Source organism: Mus caroli, chromosome 1 (genome assembly GCF_900094665.2).
Source record: "Mus caroli chromosome 1, CAROLI_EIJ_v1.1, whole genome shotgun sequence".
Lineage (NCBI taxonomy): Eukaryota > Metazoa > Chordata > Mammalia > Rodentia > Muridae > Mus > Mus caroli.
Genome location: NC_034570.1, coordinates 79,330,678 through 79,341,485, shown reverse-complemented (window position 1 = coordinate 79,341,485; position 10,808 = coordinate 79,330,678). Strand labels below are relative to the sequence as shown.

Sequence of the window (10,808 nt, the reverse complement as noted above, 5' to 3'; positions counted from 1 at the left end):
TTGCTAAACACATTAAACTCAAGAGAACGAAGACCAAAGTGTGGACACTTTGCCCCTTCTTAGAATAGGGAACAAAACACCCATGGAAGGAGTTACAGAGTCAAAATTTGGAAGTGTGACGAAAGGATGGACCATCTAGTGATTGCCATATCCAGAGATCCATCCCATGATCAGCTTCCAAACTCTGGCATCATTGCATATACTAGCAAGATTTTGCTGAAAGGACCCAGATATAGCTGTCTCTTGTGAGACTATGCCAGGGCCTAGCAAACACAGAAATGGATGCTCACAGTCAGCTATTGAATGGATCACAGGGCCCCCAATGGAGGAGCTAGAGAAAGCATCCATGGAACTAAAGGGAACTGCAACCCTATAGGTGGAACAACAATATGAACTAACCAGTACCCCGGAGCTCTTGTCTCTAGCTGCATATCTAATCAAAAGATGGCCTAATAGGGCATCGCTTGAAAGAGAGGCCCATTGGACTTGCAAACTTTATATGCCCCAGTACAGGGGAACGCCAGGGCCAAAAAGGGGGAGTGGGGGTGGGTAGGGGAGTGGGGGGGGGTATGGGGGACTTTTGGTACAGCATTAGAAATGTAAATGAGCTAAATACCTAATAAAAAATGAAAAAAAAAAAAGAATTGGGAACAAAACACCCATGGAAGGAGTTACAGAGACAAAGTTTGGAGCTAAGACAAAAGGATGGTCCATCAAGAGACTGCCCCACCTGGAGGTCCATCCCATAATCAGCCATCAAACACAGATACTATTGATTGCATATGCCAGCAAGATTATGCTGAAAGGACCCTGATATAGCTGTCTCTTGTGAGACTATGCCAGTGCCTGGAAAATACAAAAGTGGATGCTCACAGTCATCTATCGGATGGAACACAGGCCCCCAATGGAGCAGCTAGAGAAAGTACCCAAGGAGCTGAAGGGGTCTGCAACCCTATAGGTGAAACAACAATATGAACTAACCAGTACCCCGGAGCTCTTGACTCTAGCTGCATATGTATAAAAAAGATGGCCTAGTCGGCCATCACTGGAAAGAAAGGCCCATTGGACATGCAAACTTTATATGCCCCAGTATAGGGGAATGCCTTGGCCAAAAAGTGGGAGTGGGTGGGTAGGGGGTTTGGGGAGAGGGTATGGGGGACTTTTGGGATAGCATTGGAAATGTAAACGAGGAAAATACCTAATTTTTAAAAAATGGGGACAGAGAAAAAAATTAATTCACAGTTTATACCAGCTATTCTGGAACAAAACAGAAACTAGTAAAGAAAATTTTAGGTCATTCTATGGAGCTACTATAATCTTGACTCTAAATACTAAATAAAATGGCAAAAACTCTTGTATCTATTTAACATGAAACAAAAATTGTACTATACAGTGCCTAAAGGAACCTTATAGTATATTTCAAAAACAATAACACATTGGGATTACATAATATTTATTCTCAGAATTCAGGAGTGGCTCAATATCCAATCAATAAAGAATGTATGTCATAAACCCATCAAGAGGTAAATCTTTAATAAAAGATCATATGGGGTGATACCTAAGAACAGGGAAAAAGTTAAAACCACATAAGAATATGGTTAATGTTATAACACCAAAATTGAAATTTTTCAGTTATTGATACCATAGAACAATTTAATAGACATATAATTAAATGACAAAATTAAAAAAAAAAAAAGACATCTTCAATGCCTAAATGGAAAGAGTTTACTATAGAGACCAGGTAAGAATTTCTGAAAATTATCACAGATAGAGTAAGCCTGACACATTAATAGGCAAAGGATATGACAAAGTAATCTACAACCTTTAATTTGGACTGCAGAAACTGGAAAGCTGGGGATAGACAAATCGTTTAGATACAGTGCTTGCCTAGTGTGTAAGAGGTACTCGGTTCAATCTTCAGTAGTATGTAAAAGAAAAGGGTAGAAACTGCAGGTCTGTCTCCCATTGGTAGAGACAAGATAGAAAAAGGCTAAGGTATTGGTAGAGGGAGAGAGTCTGGTGAGTCGTTTGGCTTGGATCAGGCCTTGCCTACTGAGCAACTGCACCAGTTTCTCACATGGCTTCTATGCATGCATCTCCTCTGAAAACTCCACAGGAAAGGCTGGGGCCCTGGAGTAACAGTGAGGGAGGGTCTCAGGATATCACAGGCCCTGGCCATGATCCCTCTGCCCAACATTACTACATTATCCATCCTATGTATAAAAACATAGAAGCAAAAATTCGAATTGTATCCTTTGTTAAAGAAAAGTCTAGGCAAGTTTTTACCTTTTAAAAATCAGATCTTTAAAGATTGGTACAAAGTTTTAGGTACTAAAAAAATTACTAATTATTTATTATTTATTCTAACTTCTGAAGCAAATACAACAGTCTTCTAGTCGAACTAATTATTATGTACAGTGGAGATCTGGAAAAAGAAATTCAGATCTCAGAAAGAAAAACAGTTGATAGACTATTTGGAGAAGAGGACTGGGGTTTCAATTACTCAACCAATCACATCAGAATAATCACAGGGGTCTGCTTTCATAAGCCAAACAGAAGGAGGAAAGAAAACTCAAGGGAATACAGCACTGAGAGTTCTGGTGAATTGGGGAGCCTATCAGGAGTAGTAATAGACCAATTCAAATCTTAGGGGAGATTAAAGATTCCTCAGGGAATCTCCTCTTGTGAAAAATAGAAGCTGCCCGCTGGGAGACAGAAACCAAGGTGTCATTAACCTCACACTCCAAATCTATGCTCACTTATCAGGTGCTGGTAGTCAGCTAAGGAAACAGGAAAAGGTCTCTTAGAAGACCCTGCTGAGGTAGAGGTTAGGAATGAACGTCACATGATCTCCTCATTCTTACCATTGCCGGGGATGAAAGATACAAAGCTATTATATCACTCGGCAAAGACGTTTATGCTTTGGGACTTGCTAACCAGGCAACCATTGCCAAAATATTTTTTTTCAAAACTATGGATACATTTAAAAACAGTGAAATTTAATGAAGCTGTCCTCAGCTTCTACACAGTGTCAGATCCTTTTTTCCCCCAGTGCTAAGGATCAAATGCAGGGACTTGTGCATCCTGGGCAAGTACTTCTATAACTTAGCTACATTGCCAGCCATTCTGATAGATTTCCATGCCAAAAAGAAGTCATGCCTGTGGAGCAGTAAAAGATCAGTTCCAGGAAGCCATGGAACTGAATCTTCAAATGGGGCCAGGTCTTTAGCCCATCTTCTCTCTCATTTATTCATTCATGTATTTATGCATATATTCATGTTTTCTGCCTGGGAGAAACTAGTGGGTCTGAGATATACAGGGGCCATTCAACTAACTCAATAAGTCCTTGATACAAACAACTGGATTGGAGCTATGTTCTCACTAGACAAGATAACTGAAGTTTGCCAAGCAAAGAGGAAGAAACAGGAACATACACATGCAATATATATAGCATTTGTTTTATGTAAAGAAACCAGATTTTTTAAAATAATACTTTGGAACACAAGCATGAACTAGGATTAATAATACACTTGTAAGTACAAAACAAGAACCTTCCTAGAAGTATTAGGGAAAGTTTATGATGTTCTTAAGGTTATGGTTTATTTCAATAACAACTTTCAAATCCTTAAACAATACAAAAAGTACAAACATCTTAACTATAACCAGATTTTATATTATCCTAAGCAAGAAAAGCTGGTTGGAATACTCTTAAAAATGCTCTGATCTATTAAAAGAGCAAATTGTGATTTTCCTAAATATCAAGAGAACAAGAAATGAGAAACAGCCATATGGCTTCACAAACTCTCTGTTTAGAGGCAGCTGGAGAGAGGGATGTGCACCTGACACCGAGGAAGGATTAAAGCTGCTCCCTCAGTCAAGGCTACTAAGAGAGCAATAGTAGAAATGCTGGAAATAGCAGTGGGATGGGAACATGTGAAGAGAATAGGGAAAAATACAAGCACGCCCACCATGGACTTGTGAAGCGCTCTGCAAGTTTCCTGTAATAGAGATGGGAATTGCAGTAGATGTCACATCCAGCACAGGTATGGCTCCAGAACTTCTTACAGGACAAAGGGAACTTCTCAAAGGACAAAGAGCAAAATCATTGACAACTAGGTCATCAATTCTGCAATTGCTTCCATCTGCCACTTCCTTGCATCTGTGCTGATGCTTTACCCCCTCAATTTGGTGCCCAGGGAAAAGAGGATACAAAGATCTCTGGGCCACCAGAGGGGGATTTCTTCTATGTAGCACAAGTAACTTATTCTAAAGTGTTTCTTTCTTGATTTTGTTCTTTAAGTATCTTTCTTCTAAGTGATCTTGTTAACAAAAAAGTGACTACTTAGGGTCTTGGTTATATCTCTCTTCTCATTAAGTCTAGTATGGATGTTGTATACAACATGTATGCACTCCAAGAAGAAAGACAATATTCAACTCTTTATAAAAGAGGAAAGGAGAAACACAAGAAGAAAGAAATGTCAAGGAATTGGTCCAAATGAAGATCCAACTGCTTGACCCCTGAAAAATGAAACCACAAGTTTACCTACGCATACCAAAAAAACAAGAGTAACCTGGGTGCCCTCAGGTCAGTGTGCCTGGGGAAAGAAGGCAGACAAGAGTATCAGCAAGAACACTAGCTTGCTCATTAAAAGTACATTTCAAGGCTAGGGAGTCACTCTGAATGAGTAATCCTTGCCACCAAAAGGACACATGATTTCAGAGCCTACTCTCTCACTAAGGTCATAAGCAATGGAGAAAAGCAATGCTTTGGCAATCCTTCCTGAAATCAGCCCAGCCTTCAGGATGTACTGAGCTGTGCTTGCCAGACCTTACCATAGGCTGTTTGCTTGGAATCCTCCTCTGGTAATCTTTTGGCATTCCTTCTAGTGTTTCATGGTGATTGGGCCAGAAATGTCCTGATAACAATGCTTATTGCCTAATCAGCCTCCCAGATCCATGTTGCCAGGTCCAGGTCTTCTCCATTTCCAAGTATACACAAAACTCGACTCTAGTAGGAAATATACCTTCCCTATTTAGAACCCCTTGGAAACTTATGATACTTCAATACTCAACTTGCTTGCCCGTTAGCTTCCTAGAATGTGGCCAGGAAGAGCCTTTGGGTACATCTCTTCATTCATGTGTTTGCAATTTCACACATTTTCTATAATCACAAAAGCCATGGCTTATGTGCCCTTGAGAAAAATAAGACTGGCTTAGTTTTTTTAAGGGCTTAAGGTCAAAATACTTCCTGAAGATAATTTATTTTCAAAATTTAAAGTGATCTCTGCCTACCACAAATAACAAATACATTTTAAATTTATATGCTGAACTAAAGCAAAACAGAGTAAAATAAAGATTTTGTTTTTTAAAAAAATAAGGATTTTGAGACTTGCTTAATTCTGACTGGAGGTATAGCTCAATAGCTCAAGTAAAAAGGAAGGGAGGTGTGGAGGGAGGAATGGAAGAAAGGAAAGAAAAAGGAAGGGAGGATAATTCTGCTCTTATCAACCACAGGGTGGAATGGAACATACTGCAGCCAACTACCAATTGTAACTCAAAGCCTATCACAAACTTTGATAGTAACTCTGATTAAACATGGAAGTGCCAACCACTACCCAGACAAACCCCTGGGTGGTTCTTCCTTCCCTCTCCTATAACCAGTGTGCAGATGTCCCACTTCCTAAAAGCCTCCACAGACTGAAAATATACTAACCATTCTATGAATCTCTTACTCTGTTGCAGAGAGAGGTTCCAACTTAAAAACCAACCAAACAAACAAACAAAAGACCAAATCATATGCTATAAGAAAATATCCAGCAAATGCCCAAGACTCACCTTTGTCAGGAGTAGAGATTGACAATTTCTTAACACCATCAACCAGGCCACTGGTGTTGCCATGTCTATCTTCTGAGTCGCTGTCATCAAACTGAGCCTCTATAATGACATCAGGACCACTCCAGCCTTTCGGGGACTGCTGCAGGGGGTGATGTCCACAGCCCTCTTCAGGGATGTCAGCTTCATAAGTAGCTTCTGTTTCTTTGTCGTTGCTCTCTGGTTTAACTGCCTGAATAAAGGAGAAGAAAACTCTTCTAAAACACTGAAGGCCACTGATAATACTAGATATTCATAACATATGACTGGGAAAAATAGACCTTTATTCTCCTGAGGCACAGACTACCCTAGGTAGATAAGCAAGCCAGCAATGCCTGGCTAGTACTCTAAGTCTTCAAGATGCCATCTTCTCAGGACTGTGATCTAAATTTTCATCCCCTCTCCCAAATGGCTTGAATACTAGAAAGTTCCAGGCTGCTTTACGAAATCTCATCACATATAAGCAATCAGCATGTTAGGAAAGGATAAAAGAATTCACCCAGGTATGTAACAGTGCTTCTCATGAATGCCCCAATAATGACTTCTAGATAAGATGATACACTCCATGTTGCTTCCTTGAGACCAAATGAAGAAAAGTCAGAATAAGGAAAGACAGACTCTGTTCAAAGAGAGAGAAGGAGCTTCAGAAATTTAAAAACATAGTAATAAGACACTGAGAAGTACAGAGAAAACACGAGCAATGCCACAAAAGCAACTAGCCAAGCCAAACAAAATAGAGGGGGATAGACTGGGGGGGGGGGAGAAAACCCCTAAGAAAATTCAAAGAGGTATTTGGAACAGCAGATGCACAAGCACAACACAGGAGCACAAGGACCATGAAAATGCAAGGTAACGTGGTTCCTCCAAAAGATCACAGCACTGAAATCAAAAACTCTGAAATGGGTATAGTGCTAGATGAAAATTTCAGAAGTTTTTATTTTAATCTATCTATCTATCTATCTATCTATCTATCTATCTATCTATCTATCTATTTTAAACTCCAGATTTTAGTCTATTCCCAGTCTACCCTCCAACTGTTCCATATCCCATACCTCCTCTCTGCCCCCTGTCTCCACAAGGATGTCCCCATTCCCCAACCCTAAACTCCCTGTCTCTTGAGGGTTAGGTACATCTTCTCTGACTAAACCCAGACCCAGCAGTCCTCTATTATATAATGTGTTGGGGGCCTCATATCAGCTGGTATATGCTGCCTGGTTGGTGGCCCAGTGTCTGAGAGATCTCAGGGGTCCAGGTTAATTGAGACTGCTGGTCCTCCTATAGGATTGCCCTCCTCCTCAGCTTTTTCCAGCTTTCCCCTAATTCAACTACAGTGTCCATTGGTTGGGTGCAAATATCTGCATCTGACTCTTTCAGCTGCTTGTTGGGTCTTCCAGAGTGCGGTCATGCTAGGTCACTTTTTGTGAGCTCTCCATAGCTTCTGTAATAGTGTCAGGTCGTGGGGCCTTCCCTTGAGCTGGATCCCACTTTGGGCCTATCTCTGGACCTTCTTTTCCTCAGGCTCCTCTCCATTTCCATCTCTGCAGTTCTTTCAGAAAGGAACAATTATGGACTAGAGTTTTGACTGTGGGATGGCAACCCAAACCCTCACTTAATGCTCTGTCTTTCTGCTGAAGGTGGGCTCTACAAGTTCCCCTCCCCAATGTAGGGCATTTCATCTAGGGTCCCTCTTTTTTGAGTCATGAGAGTCTATCACCTCCCAGGTCTCTGGCACATTCTGGAGTACCCCCCTCCCCAACCTCCTACCTCCTGGGGTTGCCTGTTTCCCTGCTGAACAAGGCTCAGGGCCTGTTCCCTCAGGCCTTCAGTCCTTTTCTCCCACTAAATACCAAATCATGTTCCCCTCGCCATCCTCCATCCCCTTTTCCTCCCAGACCCTCCCTCCCTCCCCACTTGTGATTACTTTCTTCTCCCTCCCAAGTGGGACTGAGGCATCCTCACTTGGGCCCTTCAGCTTGCTGACCTTTTTGAGTTCTGTGGACTGTTATCTTGGGTGTTCTGTACTTTTTTCTTCTTTTTGGCTAATATTCACTTATTAGTGAGTACATACCATGCATGTCCTTTTGGATCTGAGTTATCTCACTCAGGAGAATAGAAGACCCAGAAATAAAACCATACACTTATGGACACTTGATCTTTGACAAAGAAGCCAAACATACAATAGAAAAAAGAAAGCATCTTCAACAAATGGTGCTGGTCAAACTGGCTGTCAACAATATGTAGAAAAATGAAAACAGACCCATATTTGTCACCTTGCACAAAGCTCAAGTCAAATGGATCAAGAACCTCAACATAAAAACAGATACACTGAATCTAATAGAAGGGAAAGTGGAAAAAAGCCTGGAACTCATTGGCACCGGGGGAAATTTCCTAAACAGAACTCCAATAGTTCATGCTCTAAGATCAAGAACTGATAAATGGGACCTCATGAAACTGGAAAGCTTCTGTAAGGCAAAAGACATAGCCAATAAGACAAATCAGCAACCTACAGATTGGGGAAAAAACTTCATTAACCCCACATTCAATTTCGGCTAATATCCAAAATATATAAAGAACTTAAGAAGCTAACCACCAAAAAACCAAACAACCCAAAAAATGTGGTATAGAGCTAAACTGAGAATTCACAACAGAGGAATCTTGAATGGCTGAGAAGCACCTAAAGAAATGTTCAAAGTCCTTAGTGATCAGAGAAATAAATGCAAATCAAAATGACCCTGAGATTCCACCTTACACCAATCAGAATGGCTAAGATCAAAACCTCAGGTGACATCACATGTTGGCAAGGATGTGGAGAAAGAGGAACACTCCTTCATTGCTGGTGGGATTGCAAACTGGTACAACCACTCTGGAAATCAATCTGGAGTTTCCTCAGAAAATTGGAAATAGATCTACCTGAAGACCCAGCTATACCACTCTTGGGAATACACCCAAAAGATGCCCCACCATGCCACAGGGACACATGTTCCACTATGTTCACGTTGGCCTCATTTGTGATAGCCAGAAGCTGGAAACAATCCAGATGTGCCATGACAGAAGAATGGATACAGAAAATGTGGTTAATTTACACAATGGAATACTACTCAGCTATTAAGAACACAGACATTCTGAGTTTTGCACGCAATTTCAAAAGTTTGCTGGTGAAAACAATCAGTGAGCTCAAAGATAAATACAGATACACTTAATCCAGGACTGGAAATGGGAGTCAGAAACCTTGAGGGGAAAATTAGCAAAATGGATGAGATCATCAGCAATATGGATAAGAAGGTCAGCATGGAAGAAAATGTCAGCAAAGGAACTGAGATTCTGGAAACAGACAACAAAAACAAAAGCAAACAGAAATGTTGGGAATTAACGACTCAATAGATCAAATAAAGCACACTAGAAACCTTCACCCATAGACTCTGCTAGCAGGAAAGAAGATACCGGGAACAAAGAACAAACCTGATGATATTTGACATTCAAATACCAATAAAGAAAAATCAAATGAGACTACAACACCTAAGAACTCCAGGATACAATCCAAAAACAGAACCTAAGAACGCACAGGAAAGTAGGAGGAACTAAGATAAAGCCAAGTGCTTGTCCAAGAACATAAGATGTTGTGGAAAAGACAAAATAAGATGTGCTTATCAAAATGTTCTCATAAAGATATAAGGCCTAGGGGATGGAGAGACAATGTGGCAGTTTAGAGCGTGTGTTGCTCTAACAGAGAATCAGAGTTTGGTTCCCAGCACCCACATGAGGCTGTAATCCCATTTTAGGGAATTTCATGCCCTATATAACCTCTAGAGGAATCAAGCCTCATTAGACAAGTACTTAGACAAACATGCATACACAGACACACAGACACACACACACATCACCCCAAATAAATAAATATTTTTATATTATGTAAAGCCTTAATTATTTATGTTGGGCCTGAAATCAAACTGGTTAAGATGCTAAAACATATGAAAATGACTAGGTTTCTAGCAGCACTGCATTGTTTTGAAAAAAATTGCCAAGAAAGTTCTCATTGTGTTTATATTTGTGAAGGGCCTACTGAATTTAACCAGATTTCAAAATATACATCTACTTTCAACAAAGCAGATTAATAGTCTAAGTAAATCACATGAAGACTGTGCTTAATGAGAGATTCATCATACACAGGGCAGAAAAGTTAATACATTCTTCCCATAATACTCCAATGCTACTCTAGTACAGGCCTCATGATCACAAGTAGTTGACCAGCACAAATTACACTACTAGTTTGTTGGGGGGGGGTGCTTTGTATGTGTGTGTGCTTTTAAGAGAGAAAAAACATAAAGTACAGTGAGTAGGGAGAGGGAGTTGAGGGAAGGAAGGAATATGACCAAAATATACCATATGAAAAATTTTTTAAAGAATTGGGTGTGCCAAAGCTCATGTGCACAAAGATCAAGAAATCACTACTGGAAAGAAGAGATTCGTTGAAAGCAATAACCAGATTACAATAAAATTAGCTATATGGTACATTTTTTCATTTATTTCTAGTTCTGGGAATTGGCCCTAGACACATTAACTATGCAAGTGCTCGACTACTTTAGCCAATCCTGCTATACAGCATATTGCAAAACTAACCCAGTTAAGCACTGTTTTATATCACTATACTCAAAAATGAAACTCAAGAATGAATAGGTGAGGCTAGAAAGATAGTTTAGTCAGTTAAATCCCTGTGACACAAACATAAGTACCTGTATTTAAATACCCCAAACATATGTGCAACTCCAGGACTGACAGTGGAAAAGAGGGAGAAAGAGAATGAGAAGATCCCTGAAGCATATTGGCCAGCTAGGCTAGCTGCAGCAATGAAATTTGGGCTCAGAGATGAAAAGTAGCCATGGAAAAAAATCGGACATCAACCTAAAGCCTCCACTACACACACACACACACACACACAC

At 40.3% G+C, this 10,808-nt stretch overlaps 1 protein-coding gene across 3 annotated transcripts in view; it reads right to left on the bottom strand.

Annotated features, from left to right (window-relative positions):
- Dis3l2 (DIS3 like 3'-5' exoribonuclease 2) overlaps nucleotides 1-10,808 on the bottom strand; it is a 328,742-nt gene that overhangs the window by 198,631 nt on the left and 119,303 nt on the right. For all 3 annotated transcript variants that reach the window (XM_021163217.1, XM_029476858.1, XM_029476861.1), the window contains one exon: nucleotides 5,836-6,064. In XM_021163217.1, coding sequence (XP_021018876.1) covers nucleotides 5,836-6,064 — 229 coding nt within the window. The remainder of the gene's footprint in view (nucleotides 1-5,835; nucleotides 6,065-10,808) is intronic.